Source organism: Momordica charantia (genome assembly GCF_013281855.1).
Source record: "Momordica charantia cultivar OHB3-1 chromosome 3 unlocalized genomic scaffold, Mcharantia_2.0 BLBB01000003.1, whole genome shotgun sequence".
Taxonomy (NCBI): Eukaryota; Viridiplantae; Streptophyta; class Magnoliopsida; order Cucurbitales; family Cucurbitaceae; genus Momordica; species Momordica charantia.
This window is the reverse complement of record NW_028275161.1, coordinates 22,714,491-22,732,339: the sequence shown is the minus strand read 5'-3', so window position 1 is coordinate 22,732,339 and position 17,849 is coordinate 22,714,491. Positions and strand designations below refer to the sequence as shown.

Here is a 17,849-nt window from a genome sequence, read left to right as displayed (position 1 = left end):
CCAATAAAAAAAAAGTATTCAAAATTAGCCACAAATAAAAAATTTCGTTCAAACTTCTTGATAGAATGCACAGAAATAAAAATAAAAAGTTAATATCCACAAAAGTAATAATATATTTATAGGTAGGCGTTGAGTGACGTCTAATTCTTACGTACCAATTCTTAAATACCTAAATGAGAAGTGAGTTTCGCTGTTTATAAGGGATTCGAGGGACAATTCTTCAACCTAGTTGTTCCATATCCCAAAACCTCGTCGATTATCGTGAATCATGAGATACATCGACAGAGTATCCGTACTTCGACAAATGAGATAGTGTATTCAAACTCGTAATCTCTTGATCAAATACATGTGTCAATTATCGCTGAGTTAAGGTCATATTGGCACCTTGTAATTACAATTACTAAGGAAACTCAACTGGGAATGATTTGGATTTTCAAAGGCATGATTATCGCGTTTTTTTTTTCTTCTTTAAGGAATGATTATGGGTACTTAATTAGGTTTCAAATGAGATCTTTTTTCTTAATTATGGACTGTCATTATAATATATACTTTTCAAATCAATAATAATTATATCACCATTTTACAAGAGGGAGGAAAATTATATCCACATACTTTTACATTCTCATCAAATTCATCTCTTTACTTTATAAGGCTATATACTTCAATTCATTAATGTCGATGGCCTCTTCTAAGATGGAAATGGAATAACTCTGAGTATTTATTGATATATACACGTTTTTTTTCTTTGTCCAAAATTAAAAATAAAACTCATATTTATGCCTTTGAAAAAACAAATAATTGGAAAAGCACATTTGTTATTATTTTAGTGTAAGAACAACACAATGATTCAAGCATGTAGCATTGTTTGGTTCTTTACATATAAAGACACTTCTGAGTCAAAACAAGACAATCTTCACATGATTTCAGCTCTTTTTGCTAAATTTTGCTCAATCCTTTTTTTTTTTAATATGTGACAAAACCATGTGTTGAAAATCAAACCCATTTTTTTAAAAAAAAAAAAAAAACTCAACCACTTTCATTAATTTATACAACATCATTCTGTTTCATCCTTATTTTAAATCGGTAAATACCCATGAATAAATCCTCAAAATTATCCCCACATGAACATAATTTCTTGATTTTGTAAAGAAAATTAAGGAGGAAGAAGAAGAAGAAGAAGAAGAAGACATCACAACCGTCCATTCCCAGAGAGAATCAACAGCATTTAGAATCCCTACAAATTTTGACTCAGTATTTTCTGGTGTGGGACACTTCCATTCCAGCTGCAATCCATGGTGACCCATAGATCTGACTTTTTGCAGAGCCTACCAATTTGTTTTCTGACCATTATACCCTCCCCTCTCTCCCTGAAGAACAACAGTATGAGATTCAAATTCACTTTTATTTATTTGATAAGTAAGCATCAATCTGGCTTAGAATGCAAAAAAGGAGAGAACCAAAAAAGAAAAAAAAAAAAAAGAAAAAAAAGGGCAAAAAAGGTTGTTCACAGATTCCTGAGTCTGTGAGACTCTGCTCTCTATGATGGCACATACCCACAAACTCCAACAAGAAGACAAACACAGCCCACCTAACAAACAGCACAGGAAAGGAGGAGAAAAAAAAAAGGAAAAGAAATGAGAGAGTGAAATTCGCTTCATAATCACTCTTTTTTTCTTTCCCCTTCTTCATACCTCTGCATTCAAATCTGGGAAGGGAACAAAAAGCTTTGATTAAATTAAAGTTTATTAAAGTTTTATGCTTTTCTCTCTTTCAACTCAAATTCAGTCCCACTTCATTCCATAATCCATTTCCCCTTTCTCTTGCAAACGGCTTAAATTGCAGTTGTATTTGTTCTTTCATTCATTTCCATTTCTTCTCTTAACTTCCCTTTTCCACCTCGTCTTCTCTTTGTTACATTCTAATTCTTGTTTAAGAGTCATGCCTGTTGTTACACAGACTACTACAGTGGGTGAACACATCAAATTGAGAAGACCCAGAGGCCATTTGAGCCAACCCATTTCAGAATCAGATCCAAATCCATCAATCCCTTCGATAATTCAATCCACTCGCTGCAAATCCACCATTTCCTCTCTCCTTCTCTCGACCTTTTCCAATAGCGGCGCCACTGAATCTTTACCCTCTTCAAGTGTCACGAATAGGAAGAAGAGCAACTTCTCTTCTGCAACTTTCAGGGGACTCGGATGCACTGCCTCCGCTTCTCAGCAGGTATCGGTCCCGGCTGTAATTCGAACTTCCGCGGATTGGCAGAAGAAGAAGACGAGGAAAAAAAAGCAGAAGAGCTCCAAGAACAAAACCCAGCAAGGAATTGGTGATGGAACTTATTTTCACCCAAATTCGAATTTCAATTCTGCTAGCTGTTTAGACGCTCAAGATGTTTGGTGCGGCCCTGGAATTGGATTCTCTCCTGATGCTGCTGCTTCTGTGGATTGCGTTGTCGCGAGAAGGCATGCTTCTGGGAGGGGAAAAATTGATGTGGAGAAGATGAGCCAGAGGGAGGTAACTCGCTTTTCTATTTCTTCTTAACATTCTTGAACATCTCTCTTCTATGGTTGTGGGTTAAGCATTCGTTGGTAAAGAAACTTGAGATGTTTATTTTGTTCTGCTTTAGTCATCTTATTACTAGTTCTTCAGATATGGGCTCTTACTGAACTTCCTCGGCTTGGTTTGTTTTCTTGCCTGCAATATGGTTCTAAATCAGTTTGAACCTGTTCAACTTCCATTCTTGGAACTTGCTCCCTTTTCATTCTTCTTTGTAAATTTGAATATTTAATGCAAATGGGTATGTATTAAATTTGAAGGTCCTGCGAATGAAGTCCTCCTTTGGGGCTATAAAAATGAGAAACTCTTGTTCTTGTTTAATGTGTTATAGTTTTAACTTCCTCTGCTTCTACCATCGCCAGCGTTCTTGCTTAGGAAGGCGAACAGTGAACCCCGAGACCCTCTTGTTTTTGGATTCTGATTCTGATCTTCCAACAGCACGGTCATTGGAAGTGTCTCGGAGTCGGTATTATCGCCATGTTCGGCATCCATCCCCGGACGGGCTGGCTGAGGTGAGCCATCATTCATATTTGTACCCAATGCCATAAATATAACTATATAAGCTTCAGTGTTTTATTTTTCTGTTCTTTATTTGCTTGAAATGGTTTGGCAGATCACATTTGGATGTCTTGGTAAGGTTCCGATATTTGAAAAATTAGATATTCTGCTTTTATGAGATGGTTTGGCAGATGGCATCGGCTCAAAGAAACAATTTGAACTTGCTTACAAGCTAATCTGTTTTGCTAGATTACGTTTCCTATTTGGAATGTCTTTGATCTCATCCATTGATTCCAACAGCAAGTTTATAGTTAATGATAGGAATCATGGAAGAAAGCATAGATTAATGTTGCAATATACACCATATTTTGAATCATATAGTGTAAATTTTATCATGTTTCTGTATTGTCACTCCCTCCCTCCCTTGTTTCATAATGATCATATAATACGGGTATGCTCACTTGATATATTATTTATAGCAGATTATGATGTTCCAGAGCAGTTTGCTGATGGGTGGAAGGTTTGATACTCACGATCAATTTAGGGAATTGCGGCTCGATGTTGATAACATGTCATATGAGGTTCATAACTTTCACCAATTCCTTCTACCTCTTCTTTCCTGCAACAATCTGATGTTAACCCATCTTTGTTATCTCGAGATGGAAACAGGAGCTGCTTGAACTCGGTGAGAGGATTGGTCATGTGAGTACCGGGCTGAAAGAAGACGAGATCGGCAAATGTATTAGGAAGATGAAGCCTTTTATCGTAAATGAGCTAGCATCCCATTTATTATCTCAAGTAGATCGGAAGTGCAGTATCTGCCAGGTAAAGTTGTAGTTACTCGAGTCCAGCTTAGTGGTTTTGATTAGAACTCATATATGTAATTGTTCTTTCCGACCTCATTCTTGACACCTAAAATCATTTTGTACAAGCAGGAGGACTATGAAGTAGACGATGAAATGGGTAAGCTGGAATGTGGGCACAGCTATCACATACACTGTATAAAACAGTGGCTTGCACAGAAGAATATGTGCCCGGTCTGTAAGACAGCAGTGGTGGGCCGAGGCTGAACGGTTTGCCCCACCACGTCTAGCACCTCTTCGACTCTGCCTGCTTGTTTTCTCCCCTATGTGGTGTATAGATTTCATTGCCTTTTTACATGAGCAAAGCATTCATTCATTTGTGTGAAGCTTCCCTTTCTACTTATCAGAGATATGATGGGGCGCCATTTTCTTATTCCTCAGTTCTGCAGAGATTTTAAGTAATGGTGCTTTTGGGTTGACTTGATTGCATAGCTTTAAGACCTCAAGGTTCGATGCCTTTCTTATGTTCTTCCGACGAGATTTTGTCGGGCAAAACTAAAAAAACCAGGTTCTTACCAAGCTTTTCAAGATGTAAATTGATGTAATCTGTTTACATTATGGTGTGGCTCTGCCTTTTGTGATTGAGTCAATAGTCGAAATCTTATGCTGATTTGCAAAATCATTTTACGATTACATCGTTCCTATGGCTTGAAATCGAATCTCTTGGGTCTTTTAGCTGACCTCCCTGCCTTTTATTGAATCAAGTTGTATTTACGAATTAAACAAATGGAGAAATATAAGACTTCAGTTTTACTGAAGCAATATTTTGAAAAGTTGATAAAAACATTATTGCTTGGACAATTTCTATTATTATCTGAGGAAAATTACACAGCCCACAATTTTCGAAGCCAGTAATATACCCTCCACAGGATTGTGTGTTTGCTTTACAATTTTGTATACAGCAGATCTTAGGAAATAGATCTTCGTGGATATTCTATCAATAAGGAAGATATACAACTGTTCTTTTGACTGATGAAATGTATATATCTAGAGTTGGATGGTATGGTGAAATCTACCCTAGTCATGACGGTTGAGAAAATTGGTTATCAATGGATATACTTCGCTTGATGCCTGCATTGCATAACATAGAATACAAATGAATCAGAGAGGTTTGTAAATCGTAGTTTCTTAAAAACTTGCTGCAAGGAGAAACCGTACCAAACGACTTCCCACGATATCATAGTGAGCATAGTGAGGACCACCAGGCTTCCCAAGAACTTTGTAGGAAACATACCGCCAGGGAATTTGCTTCACAGTTTCTGATTTGAGCGGCAGAGAGGATATAAAGAGTCAGTGAGGGTGATTAATAAAAGCAGAGATGAAGGCATGGCACACCCAAGAAGTATATTGGAGAAATCCTACCATAAACAGCTTCAGGTGGACAAATGATGTCTTGGTCTCCAGCAAGTGCAAGGATTGGAATGTTGCTTTGGCATAGATGGTCCTTGTACTGGAACATCCCGTTCCTGTCGCGCAAGCCCCCTTCTTCAAAAACAGTTGATAGCTGCACGAGAACCTTTGAAGGCACAGATTCTGGAAAACAGATTATCAATTGTATCAATAAGGGGTGTAGAGTTCAATAGCAATGCTGAAACGAAACCGTCATTTGTAAGTTTCTGAAGTAATCCAGTTATTTTTCATTGACAAACAAAAGGAAAAGTATTTAACCATAGCCATCAAGAACAAGCTTCTCAAGCAAGGTAGGATGTAGCATGTCTCCTGCAGAAATTTGACCCTTTAACCAGGACAAGATATAAGGAGGACGCGATGCGAGGGGATGAGCAATACCAAGCAATGGCCCAATGGGAAACGCAGGAACATTAAAAGCTTGTAGAGGATCTCTCTGTACATTAAAGTTGGATACAACCTTAGTTTCTCATTCATGTATTTGTGAGAAAGAAATTATCTAAAAATAGCTCATACAATCACTTGCCAAAGGTAATAGCAATCTGAGTGATGAATTTGAAGGTCTGAAGTCAAGTGATGAACCCAAAGTCACAACTGATGCCAACTGCGGGTCAACTTTGTTAAAGCCTGACACAAAATAACCGTAACCAAAGGTCCAGAATAGTCTCAAGATTATCAAAATGTCAGAACATTAAGAATTAAATGAAAGGGAAAAGGGACGCATGTCAACTCACTACATCGTGAGATCTTTGCATATAGCAAGATACCCCCCATCGAGTGGCCAATTGCTAGTAACTTGCCATCGTTGGGTTTAGATTGGTTCCTTATGTACTCCATCTAACATGTAAAAGCACATGCATAGAGGTTCATCGTTGGAAATTTTCATTTTATTGAATGTTTTAAAGAAGTATCATCTTCAATGATCCATGAAAAAGAAAATGCACCTCACCGCAGCGGGCAAATCTTCTTCCAAGTAGTGGTCGAAGTCCCAATCATATTTCTCATACATATCAAGTTGTTCCTGGAAGCCTTCTAATGCAGAGGTAACACCTTGTAAGTTAAAAGGCCGCAATGGACCCAGTTGTTGAGCTCCTTCGATTATATCCATAAGATTTTGATTCCATTGCCTAAGTTGAGTAGCAATTGTAGAAGTCTCTCCTGTATCAATTTTTTTTTTTAAAAAAGAAGCTTAAGTCCCTCAATACCTGCAGTTATATATTTGGTCATAAAATGTTATCAGATTAATGAAAAGTAAAGTTCTCAACAGACCATCTTTTGAAGAAATGCTGGAACCCACAGAACTAACATATTTGCCAGTCTCGGCTGATGGACGTTTCTCCAGAGTTCCAGAGCGTATCTGCTCATTTTCCTTCATTTCTACTCTGTCAGTACTAAGGCCAGATCCTCGAACTTCAAGAATCCAAGTATCATATCCTTGGTTGGACATGTAGCGAGCAAATGAGGACTGAAAATATTACATTGTAAATAGATGTGAGAATCGAGATCCAGGATGATCAGATTGAAGTCCACAAAATTGACAGAGAAAGCATAAGAGGGCGAACCTCTAACCTATTTTACAGAAAATTGCGTAATGGTAATTGTAATTCTAAAACTAGCCCAGAGTCCCAGACCCAGAACCAAACCACAAAGAAAATAGATGGCTTAGCTGCGGAGGAATATTGGAAGCTTTGTATGGCATTTGTATGCATTGTTAGACTCCTATTTCTATTCTGTTTTTTCGAGTAGGTCTCTAACTTCTACTTTCTGATGTCCTTGATAAGTTTCCATGTTCTGGTTCATCCTTGTGAGTCTTTTCATGCTCCTAGTAATCTGAAAAGTTTGGGTTCCTCTTCTCAACTCTCAAGTTTTGAGCATTTGTTACCATTCAAATTTACCAGGCAATAGCTATGGTGGTTTCGATTTCAATGGCCATCTCATGGCATGGCTAGCACAAAATGAAAAGATTAAAAGAACAAAACAAAGATACGAAGACAAGAAACGGGAAAAGAAAGAAGAAAATGTATGTAACTGTATCTCATGACTCACCCCTGGAGAAAGGTCATAGCCAAGAGCATTGCTCCCAACCCCTGATAACAGCAAAAGCGGATGATTCCTTGACGGCGCCTGTTTGCAAAAAAGAAAACTCTATTACACACATCATCCACAAAAATCTCCAGACCCATGAATCTAAATTCGAAACCCATGTTCTATTCCATTAATGCACTTGAATCTTGAACTCACAACTTGCAAGTTATACAAGAAAAACAGAAGGAGAACGAACCCGAGGAGAAGGGGGGTAACGCCACAGAGCGAGCCTCCAATCGGAGTTGGGAACAGAGACGTAATGAAGCTCGTCGGCAGTACAGATTGAACTCTTCTCCTTGTTGCCGTACAAACCGAATGCCCCACCGTCAAACGCCCTGACCGCGATCACATTTCGTCGGCGTAAGACCCAACAGCCATCTGGTTTCCGTCGTTGCCGGACTGGGTTCAGGTAACAGCAGAGGCCGTCGCTCCGGCTGATCGAACAGAGATCCGAGCGAGACAATGGAAGAGTGGCCATAATCTCTGGGTTGGAAGAAGATCTTGGGTTGAAGTTATATAGCGTGGAGAGGTTATTGCTTGTGGGTAATTGGTAGGAAAGAAAACTGAAAAGTAGGCTCGATTATAATGTGGGAAACCAGGATTCGTACAAGATTTTAAGGAAAAAAGAAGAATCAGAGGAAAGAAACAAAACTTGGTGAAGGCGGAGGTTGCGTCACGCATTGGGAATAGGCCATAAATTCGCGGCGAGGGGTGGGTGAGTACTGTTGACCAAGTTTTGACCTTTAACTCGCCAAAGTGGACCCCATTTCAGTCGCTGACTTGTGCGGACCATATCCATTTTCCAATTAACATTATCCATTAAAATAATCCTTTACTCATAATTCAAGGAAGCGACAAAAGGGTTTTGTTAATGGAGATATTATTTATCAATTTTTTAATTCCAAGCTTCTAAATTTGGATCTCTCATGTGACTTACGCAATCAAGAGCCATGTCCGTTATTTCTATTTTCTCGGGCGACCAGTTCATTTAGAAACGTTTTATTATGTCGTTTCTTATTTTATTAAAAAACAATCTCAAAATCATGGATAAATTTCAAAAAACAGAAAAGAAAACTTAAAAATTTAATTTCCTATTTCTGATAATGAAATTGCTATTTTTGTTACAGTTGAGTAATAACTTTGAAGCAAGTAGTTAGAATAATATGAAAATGATTTATGGTTCTTCTTTTTTTCTTTTTTTAAGTTAAGATTAAAACAAAAGTTGGCTGGTGGAACAAAAGTGGACAACCCAGAGAAACAAAACAAAGGAAAGAAAGTATACAACTTCATTCTTTCTTTTCTTTTTTTAAGAAGTTGAAAATTAATACAAATTAAATTACGATCTAATAAATTTCAAAACTTTTAAATTTGTATCTAATTGAATATTTAACTTTGTTGACTTTTAAATTTGTACGTAATAGATTATTGACTTAATCAACATTTTTAAAAATTCATAAACGCATTAGACACACAATTAAAAATTTAGAGTTCTATTAGACACAAAAATTAAAATTTATATCTAATAGATTAATTAATTTTAATAATAGCAAATATATAAGGCATCGTCTTATTAAAGACTTAGGAACCTATTAGACAAACGTAATTTAACCTTCAAAGTTCAGACAAAATACTTATCGAACAAGGCTTTTTGATACATCATTATAGCTGAACGATCACATCGCATGATAAGTTGGGAGTGTAAAAGATATGAATGACTTCTGTGTGATGAAGAAAGCAATCTGACCTTCAAACCAACCAGTGTGTGGTGTGGAATGTGGATCATAAAATTATCTCATCCACTGTTATGATATCATTGCTGCTTTCCCTTCCTAGTTGACAAGTTTATCAAGTTTCCAATGTGTTGAACAATTTCAGCAGAGGCATTTGGTTTTGATACTCTCAGTGCTCTCTCAGACATATCTGCCATTTTACTCTCATCACCTGTCCAAAATACCCATACTATGAGAAGATCTGAAGTAGATCTCAGTTTTGACAGTTTACGAGACTCAATCTCGGCTTCTTCGAACAAAGCGAAGATGAAGAGATCATCAAAAAGTTAATGAAATGAGGCAAAAGAACAGAAGAATCATATATTATATTGGTTGGTGCATAGAGTTTTCATCATGTCACAAGATACTCTCGTTTGAATAATTCATCCAACTCTTTTAGACAAATGTCAATAAACCATTTAACACGCTCAAAATCGGTAGTATTAATCTTAACTCGAAAAATGATGGTATCAAGAATAATTTACTGAAAAATCTGACGTTCATCTTATAAAGCGTCTTTCTTCATTTCTAGAGACCTTAACAGGTTATACTAACGATTACTAGATTTTGCGCAACCTTTTTAGATTTCTAGGGAAGCAGGTTTCAACTGTTTCAGGGTAAAGATCTCAACATGATCACAAGGAAATTGAAGCATGCTTTTTTCTCTTTAACAAGAAATGATTTCATTAAAAGAGCATGCTCAACATACCTAATATCTCTTGGATTGCAATTGCAAGAGTAGTTGAATCTAGCTCATCTTCATCTATTACCCTTGAACCAGCCATGTCAGCCATTGTTGAAGCATTTCTGAACTGATGTCCTTCATCTTCATATGGTGACGGTATCTAAAGTAAAGAGTCAAAATACAAGGCTTCTCTCAGAGAATGAAGAAAACTCAGAAGCTTACATGCAAAAGGCTTCATAATGCTGAGTGTGGAAAAGCAATTTCATGCTTGGGAGGAGGGGGGTTGTAATTTGTACCTGAATAGAAGGCTTCCCAGTTGCTAGGATCTCAGAGCAAGTCATGGCCCCTGCTCTAGATACTATGAGATCTGCAGCTGCATATGCCAAATGCAGAGAATGCATGAACCTTCACCAATAAAATAACTCCACTTAATTTCAAGTAAGAAACATTACATGCCTATACTTTTATGAAGAACATCACAAGATGTTTATAATTAAGACATGGAGACAGACGTATAAGGATTCGAACATGAAGCCATCATGTTGTTTGGTCTGTCATGCTAAATTTTTCTCTTTGCATAGATTGGCACATCTCAAACACTAAGACTTTAATTCTAGCATACATATAGATGCTTGACTCTGAAGTTCCCATTTGTTTTCTTAAGCTCATCGAAATGATCTCTCCAGCAGCAACTAATGCAATCTCTGCTCTTTTGTGCATGTCTTCTCAGTTTCTAATCTACAGACAGTTAATATGGTCTCAGAAGCTCTCTCAACTATAGCAATAGCACTCTGTTTTCAATGCCTATTTACTGTCTTCTCAATAAAAGATGAATTCTATAAGCTCTTAACACCACAAACTTCGATTAAGGAATAAACATATTTCACGACGATATCTAGATTTGAATATCAAGACTATAATGAACATGAGGCAAGTTGAGAGGCATTTAATACTGTGTAAAGGATTACGGCGTTAAATGCAGATGGGGATGGTTCTTCACAAGGCTGTCCATCTCATCAAATGTCTCCACGCCAGTCTGCCATATAATATACAAGTTCTTGTTCTCCAACAGCATCTGATAGTACAGATTCAACATGGCAATGTTTATGGCATTGGCCCCCAAAGACCCTCCAAGAACTAGTAGAGTCTTCGCCTCCAGATCCTCGGCCTTCCCTGATCTTGGAAAGAAATGCAAACGTGCCACAGCCTTCGATACGTACTGCCTCAGTGCCAATCTCACCGGATTCCCGCAAACCACACACTTCTTCTTGCTTGGAAAGCACTCAATCGTGGAGTTCAAGATAACAAAAACCACATCCGCAAAATAGGAAAGAACCCAATTCCCAAACCCTGGAACCGAGTTCTGATCTTGGATTGCGAGCTTGACCCCATTAATCAGCCTCGCGGCGAGGCAAATCGGGAAGGAGAAGTACCCACCGGTGCCGATGACAATGTTGTTGGACAATAAAGGACAAAATAGGAACCAGGAGGTAAAAAACGTTGTGCCGTGGGCGGAACCACTGCCTTGAAAGCAAAATCGGCACGACCTCACTGCCGGTATGCTCCCCAAGGTTAACACAACCTCCAATTCGAGGTGGAAAAGTGAATGAATTGAGTGGAGATTGAGATGAATGGGATGATACACAACCTCCAATTCGAGGTGGAAAAGTGATGAATGAATTGAGTGGAGATTGAGATGAATGGGATGATCTCAAGCAACGTTCAACTATCTACATATCCAACAATTCCTCTTAGTTTGCCACGTGTCTTTGACTTTGTAGAAGAAATTTGCCCCAAAAGAAAAATCAGGCTCGAGCCCGACGACGGCGCACGTGTGGGCCTTGGTCTTGGCTTTCCTCACACCAAGTTTATAAGCCCAATACTGAGTCAATGCTTATAAACCAACTTCCCAAAGGTTATTCTTCCGATGTGGGACAACAAAAGGGGTTTTAATATTTGTCATTCCCAACAATCCCCCACGAATGACAACATAGTAAAAGTAATGAGTAAGAAGAAGGATGTAGTAACTGAGCAAAGGATAAATAACTTAAGCATTAATATCTTTCGATTTGAATTAATGCATAATGAAGTAGAGCAACAACCTAAGTAATGAAAGTGAGTTACCTCTTGAACTTTTAGTATTTATAGTTGAGACCCCCACAACAAGTGTGAATCCTCGATTTTGATTCCGCGATAGTTGTCAAGTGCTTTTAATGGCCATGCACATACACCTTGGGTCATCGTGAAAGCTCTAGAAAGAGACTCGTCAACTCTACTCTTTCATAGAAAGCGGCCTTACCTTCACAGTCACGTTTGTTGCTTCATCAAGTCTATCATAGATAAACCACTCAAAACTGAGTTATGAAGACTTTGAATATTATCCATTAAGTCCACGCATGGACCACCCAAAAAGGGCTATGGATTCATAGTGTTTCATCATATCCATCAAGTCCATTCATGAACCACCCAAAGAAGGGCTATGGATTCACATCTGCTCACTACATCCATCAAGTCCATACATGGACCACCCAAGAGAAGGGCTATGGATTCATGCTAGTGAGAAAACATCATGGCTTGAGTCCCATACATCCTGAGGACTCCAGAATTACTCTCCTTGTTTGGCCTTTAGTGAGAGGATCTGCTAAGTTCCTCTCGGACCTCACATACTCCAAGGATATAATTCCATCTTTCAACAGCTGTTTCACAGCTCCATGTCTTAGGCGAATGTGACGTCTCTTGCCATTGTACACACTGTTTTTTGCAATCCCTATGGCAGCTTGTGAGTCACAATGTATGGATACAGGTACGGACTTCCCCCACAGTGGCACATCTCCAAGAAGACTTCTCAGCCATTCAGCCTCTTGACCTGCCAGTTCAAGTGCTATGAACTCAGATTCCATGGTAGAGCGAGCAATACAGGTCTGTTTTGCTGATTTCCATGAGATAGCTCCACCGCCAAAAGTAAACACATACCCGCTGGTGGAACTCACTTCATCATTATCTGTAACCCAGTTTGCATCACAATATCCTTCTAGCACAGCAGGAAACTCGTTAAAATGCAAACAATAATCCATTGTACCCCTAAGATACCTTAGCAATCGATGTAGAGCAGTCCAGTGATTTTTACCTGGGTTATGAGTGTATCTACTTAATCTACTCACCGCATATGCAATATCAGGTCTAGTATAATTCATTAGAAACATAACACTACCTATAATCTTTGCATATTCGGATTGAGATACACTCTCGCCCTGATTCTTTTTAAGACTCATGTTGGCATCATAAGGTGTTCTTACAGATAAACTATCAAAGTGATCAAATTTTTTCAGCATTCTCTCAATGTAGTGTGATTGACATAAGGAATATCCATGATCATTTTTCCTTATTTTTACACCAAGTATTACATCAGCCTCTCCTAAATCTTTCATTTCAAAATGTGAAGAAAGGAGTAACTTGGTCTCATTAATGATATCTAAGTTTGAACAAAAAATGAGCACGTCATCAACATACAGGCATATTATCACACAATTAGCTCCAAACAACTTTGAGTAAACACATGTATCAGAGCAATTTACTTTATAACCATTGTTTACCAAAGTGCCATTAAATTTTTCATACCATTGTTTAGGAGCTTGTTTTAGGCCATAGAGAGATTTTTTTAGCTTGCAAACTTTATTTTCTTGACCAGTAGCCAGAAAACCTTCAGGTTGTGTCATGTAAATCTCCTCTTCTAAATCACCATTGAGGAAAGCTGTTTTTACATCCATCTGATGTATTATTAAGCCTTGAATAGCAGCCAAAGCTATCAAAGATCTAATCGTAGCAATCTTGGTTACAGGAGAGTACGTATCGAAGTAATCAATGCCATACTTTTGTGTGTAACCTACAACTACTAGTCTAGCTTTGTATTTTTCTATCATACCATCTGGTCTCATTTTTCTTTTAAAGATCCATTTACACTTAATAGGTTTGTTTCCTACAGGTAAATCTACCAATTCCCAGGTTTGATTCATAACTATGGAGTCTAGCTCACTTTTAATAGCTTCTTTCCATAGGCTAGAATCTAAGGCATTTATAGCTTCTTGGTAGGTTTTAGGATCTTCGTCTATCAAATACATGCAAGCGAACTGATCATCTATCTTGTCAAAGTTTTCTACCAGATAGGAAGTTAGAAAGTCAGGTCCAAAACTTTTACTAACCTTTTGCCTTTTACTTCTCCTAGGTTCAAAATCTATTGTATCATTAGATCTAGTTTCAGAGTCTAGCATATCAACAGAAGTAGAGGGCAACGATATACATGTAGTTTTTGATGTCCCACCAAATTCACCATCAGTTCTAATCATAGGGAAGATGTTTTCAAAAAATATAGCATCTCTATATTCACATATTGATTTGTCATTCAAGCTCATGAACCTATATGCAAAGCTATTTTGAGCATAACCAATGAAAACACAATCAAAAGTTTTAGATCCAACCGTAGGTTTTTTGAATGCTGGATATGCCACCTTTGCTAAGCACCCCCACACCTTCACGTAGCTCAAGTTTGGCGAATACCCTTTCCAGAGCTCGTATGGTGTCTTATCTAGCCTTTTGTGAGGTACCTTGTTAAGAATAAAACATGCAGAAAGTGCAGCTTCCCCCCACATATCACCAGATAGACCAGAACTTAATAGCATGGCATTTATCATTTCTTTTAAAGTTCTATTTTTCCGTTCAACTATTCCATTCTGTTGAGGTGAATATGGAGCAGTAAATTCATGTACAATTCCACTTGATTCACAAAAATCTCTAAGCGAATTATCACTATATTCACCACCCCTATCTGATCTTATCCTTTTTATTTTCTTGTCTAATTGGTTTTCTACTTCAGCTTTGAATTTCAAAAACATACTACTAGCTTCATCTTTAGATTTTAGGAGATATATTTTCGTATATCGAGAAAAATCATCAACAAAAGAAATATAGTATTTTTTCCACCTCTGCTAGTTGTGTTTTTGAAATCAGCTAAATCAGAATGAATTAATTCTAGGAGTTCAGTACACCTTGCAGTGACATGTTTAAAAGGTTTTTTAGCAAACTTTGCTTCTACACAGACATGACACTTTGTAGTTTCAGGCAGATCGGAAGCATTAATTAAATTTAGAGTCCTAAGCCTTTTAATTGATGCAATATTCACATGCCCTAATCTACCATGCCACACATCAAGAGACTCAACAATGTAAGCAGAACTAGAATTAATTTCATTTGAAGAAGTAGTGTTGAGAACAAACAAACCATCTGCTAAATAGCCCTTACCAACAAAGTCACCATTTTTGGTGATAATAGCCTTGTCGGCCTCAAACACAATCCTAAGTCTGGCTCGGTTCAGTAGACCTCCTGACACCAGATTCCTACGCAGGGAAGGAACATACAACACATTACTTAATGATAAAGTTTTGCCAGATGTGAGTTTCAAGAGAACCTTCCATTTCCCAAGTACTCCAGCTGTGGCAGAGTTTCCCATGAAAACACATTCACCGTCGGCAGAGTCCTGGAAGTCATGGAAGAGGTCACGGTTCGAGCAGAAATGTCTAGATGCTCCTGTGTCAAGAATCCAGTTGGATTTGTTCTCTACTAGATTCACTTCCACAACCACAGCGGCAATGATGTCATCCGTCTCTGTAAGGTTGGCTTGTGGAGTAGCCCTTTGATCTTTCCTATCTTTCCTCTGAGTGCACTGATAGGATTTGTGCCCGACTTTTCCACAGACATAGCAGATCAGTTTGGATTTCTCAATTCTTCCACCATGATTTTTAGGTTGGAGACATTTGTTCTTTTCAACTCTATCCCTTGCAATTGTCTTCCCTTTATTCTTGAACCTATCTTTGGAAGCACTAGAAGATTCAACTAAATTAACTTTAACTGAATATAGGGATTGAGAAGAGAACTTATCCTTTAGCCTGTTGGCCTCCTCCGTGCGCACGTGACTGATCAGCTCTTGCAGAGTCAGGTCCTTCTTCTTATGTTTCAAGTGGTTGCGATAATCACTCCAGGAAGGAGGGAATTTCTCGAGCAACACATTGGCCTGAAGAATCTCGCACATCTTCATGCCTTCAGACAACACACTTGCCACCAGGTTTTCGTACTCATGAACCTGATCTATCACCGGTTTGTCGTCCGACATTTGAAATTGAAGCCATTTACCGACGACGTACTTCCTTCTGCTTGCGTCGTCCCCACCATATCTAGATTCTAACGTGTCCCAAATGACCTTTGCAGATTTTTGGACTACAAAGAGATCAAAGAGAGAGTCGTTCATATGGTTGAGAAGATGCCCACAGACCGTTTTGTTGTCTGCTCAAAGAAGATCAATAACTTCTGTGACCATCGGCAATAGTTGGATCCGTCGAGTGGTTCCAATTTTGACAAGTCTGGAGGTAAAAAACGTTGTGTCGTGGGCAGAACCACTGCCTTGAAAGCAAAATCGGCAAGACATGAAATTTGCCCCAAAAGGAAAATCAGGCTCGAGCCTGACGACGGCGGACGTGTGGGCCTTGGTCTTGGCTTTTCTCACACCAAGTTTACAAGCCCAATACTGAGTCAATGCTTATAAACCAACTTTCCAAAGGTTATTCTTCCGATGTGGGACAACAAAAAGGGTTTTAATATTTGTCATTCCCAACAAATGTGGGGGTTTGAAATCGCGCAGTTTTTTGTAACTCGCGACCACGGATTTGGTCAAATGGAAAGGGAGGAGGAGGTTTCGGGGGGAGAGGAGGGGGCGGGCTAATTGGGTAGCTGGAACTGTGTCGAAATCGTACCCGGCGGAGGGGACGGCGGCGCTTTCCGTGCTGTTGGGTGTTCCTAGAAAGAGTATTTCCGCCGTGGGGTAGGCGAGTTTGAGCTCATCAGCAATGGCGACGGCGGGATACACGTGCCCGCCGGTGCCTCCGGCGGCGAGGACGACTCTCAGGCTGTCGATCGAGCTGTTTGAAGTAGATAGGCAGCGGATGATATTCACAGACCTGAAAAAAAATGCCAAAAAGAAGAATTATAGAAAGACTCGCTCATTGATCGCGCAGTCGAGAGAGAGATGAAGAATCTTACCTGAAATGTGGCGAGGAAACGAGGAAGTAAGCAGAGGATGTGAAAGAGGTATCAAACGGCAAAGTTGAAGGGTTAGATTTGGTGGGTAGAGAGAAGCGAAAAATGTTGGTGATCGCCATTAGAGCTGGTAGTGAGGCTCCAAGAGAGCAGAAAAAGGCATTTGCAAAGAATGGTCCTTTCTTCTTCTACACTGCCTTCTTTTCCGCTGCAACTTTCAAACCAATCGAGAGAAATAAATTATGTTGACTCGACCCTTTCAGATTCAAGATCACATTTCACTAATTTAATTATTATTTCAAGGCTTATTATGCTATGTAACGACTTACGGCACTGTCTTTTCTTATTATAATATCAATGAACTGTGAAACTTCTAAGAAAAAGTGACAACCTCAAAAGTAGAGCAGTGCCTTTTCTGATATTTGAACCCTTTTGTGTGTATATATTTCAGAACTTAGATTTGAAAGATTTTGGAAGTTCACTTTACAATATAGAACTTTCCATGCCCCAAATCAAAAAGAGCCAATAATTTTATAATTTTACAGTGTTTGACCTTTTAAATTCGCTTTCTAAAAAAAGATTTGAGTTTAGATATCACATTCCCAACGTTTGATTTCATTCTAATTAATTTGACTTCGGCATACAAGTTAAGATAGCTATGACCGATGAAAAAGTTGTGAGTTTTAATCCCACCTCACCTCTCCATGTAGTAAAAAAGTTTTTAGATTTTTTTTTTCTTCTTGGATATCCATAAGATTTGCAAGTGAAAAATGACACTTCTAAAGTAGAAGAATCCTTGTCATAGAAAATATTTTGTCACGTAAGTATAAGGTGTTGGTTCTCTATCTCTTAGAATAGATGTGAAAATCAAGTAGATGAGGTGAATTTAAAATCGGTGAC

The 17,849-nt window shown here is 38.5% G+C and overlaps 3 protein-coding genes across 10 annotated transcripts; 1 reads left to right on the top strand and 2 right to left on the bottom strand.

The window, feature by feature from the left end:
• Nucleotides 1-1,473: 1,473 nt before the first annotated feature.
• Nucleotides 1,474-4,553, top strand: LOC111008721 (RING/U-box superfamily protein). Of its 2 annotated transcripts, none has more exons than XM_022281503.2 (5): nucleotides 1,474-2,517; nucleotides 2,922-3,071; nucleotides 3,537-3,638; nucleotides 3,727-3,882; nucleotides 3,993-4,553. In XM_022281503.2, the coding sequence occupies exons 1-5, from the start codon at nucleotides 1,939-1,941 to the stop codon at nucleotides 4,125-4,127; spliced, it is 1,122 nt and encodes a 373-aa protein (XP_022137195.1). In that variant the 5' UTR covers nucleotides 1,474-1,938; the 3' UTR covers nucleotides 4,128-4,553. The 2 variants fall into 2 exon arrangements, with proteins under 2 accessions (XP_022137195.1, XP_022137196.1); XM_022281504.2 differs by having other exon boundaries at nucleotides 1,478-2,517; nucleotides 3,540-3,638.
• Nucleotides 4,554-4,694: 141 nt separating this feature from the next.
• On the bottom strand, nucleotides 4,695-8,030 carry LOC111008720 (alpha/beta hydrolase family protein). Of its 2 annotated transcripts, none has more exons than XM_088121430.1 (10): nucleotides 7,609-8,030; nucleotides 7,374-7,451; nucleotides 6,597-6,792; nucleotides 6,277-6,485; nucleotides 6,062-6,164; nucleotides 5,850-5,954; nucleotides 5,709-5,759; nucleotides 5,283-5,453; nucleotides 5,079-5,179; nucleotides 4,695-4,991 (listed from the first exon to the last, which is right to left on the bottom strand). In XM_088121430.1, exons 1-10 carry the CDS (start codon nucleotides 7,888-7,890, stop codon nucleotides 4,938-4,940), a joined length of 1,350 nt encoding a protein of 449 aa, XP_087977556.1. In that variant the 5' UTR covers nucleotides 7,891-8,030; the 3' UTR covers nucleotides 4,695-4,937. The 2 variants fall into 2 exon arrangements, with proteins under 2 accessions (XP_087977556.1, XP_087977555.1); XM_088121429.1 differs by having other exon boundaries at nucleotides 5,589-5,759; nucleotides 7,609-8,019.
• Nucleotides 8,031-8,918: 888 nt separating this feature from the next.
• On the bottom strand, nucleotides 8,919-17,409 carry LOC111008791 (UDP-Glycosyltransferase superfamily protein). 6 transcript variants are annotated; one of them, XM_088121428.1, is made up of 6 exons: nucleotides 16,953-17,409; nucleotides 16,536-16,870; nucleotides 10,835-11,321; nucleotides 10,163-10,271; nucleotides 9,891-10,026; nucleotides 8,919-9,353 (listed from the first exon to the last, which is right to left on the bottom strand). In XM_088121428.1, the coding sequence occupies exons 1-6, from the start codon at nucleotides 17,069-17,071 to the stop codon at nucleotides 9,223-9,225; spliced, it is 1,317 nt and encodes a 438-aa protein (XP_087977554.1). In that variant the 5' UTR covers nucleotides 17,072-17,409; the 3' UTR covers nucleotides 8,919-9,222. The 6 variants fall into 6 exon arrangements, 3 of the variants coding, with proteins under 3 accessions (XP_087977554.1, XP_087977553.1, XP_087977552.1); XM_088121427.1 differs by lacking the exons at nucleotides 10,835-11,321; nucleotides 16,536-16,870; nucleotides 16,953-17,409 and adding an exon at nucleotides 15,162-16,454 and having other exon boundaries at nucleotides 10,163-10,239; XR_015789625.1 differs by lacking the exons at nucleotides 8,919-9,353; nucleotides 10,835-11,321; nucleotides 16,536-16,870; nucleotides 16,953-17,409 and adding exons at nucleotides 11,991-14,467; nucleotides 15,162-15,306 and having other exon boundaries at nucleotides 10,003-10,026.
• Nucleotides 17,410-17,849: the final 440 nt, after the last annotated feature.

Excerpts from the sequence above, each read along its gene's own strand:
- LOC111008721 (XM_022281503.2), top strand. The coding sequence starts at position 1,939 with ATGCCTGTTGTTACACAGACTACTACAGTGGGTGAACACATCAAATTG. Across the intron at positions 3,639-3,726 it reads TTGATAACATGTCATATGAG|GAGCTGCTTGAACTCGGTGA; the intron begins GTTCATAACTTT and ends AGATGGAAACAG. Across the intron at positions 3,883-3,992 it reads GGAAGTGCAGTATCTGCCAG|GAGGACTATGAAGTAGACGA; the intron begins GTAAAGTTGTAG and ends TTGTACAAGCAG.
- LOC111008720 (XM_088121429.1), bottom strand. The coding sequence starts at position 7,890 with ATGGCCACTCTTCCATTGTCTCGCTCGGATCTCTGTTCGATCAGCCGG. Across the intron at positions 6,486-6,596 it reads CAGCATTTCTTCAAAAGATG|GAGAGACTTCTACAATTGCT; the intron begins GTCTGTTGAGAA and ends AAATTGATACAG. Across the intron at positions 5,760-5,849 it reads ATTGCTATTACCTTTGGCAA|ATCCTCTACAAGCTTTTAAT; the intron begins GTGATTGTATGA and ends ATGTACAGAGAG.
- LOC111008791 (XM_088121426.1), bottom strand. The coding sequence starts at position 14,755 with ATGTTTTTGAAATTCAAAGCTGAAGTAGAAAACCAATTAGACAAGAAA.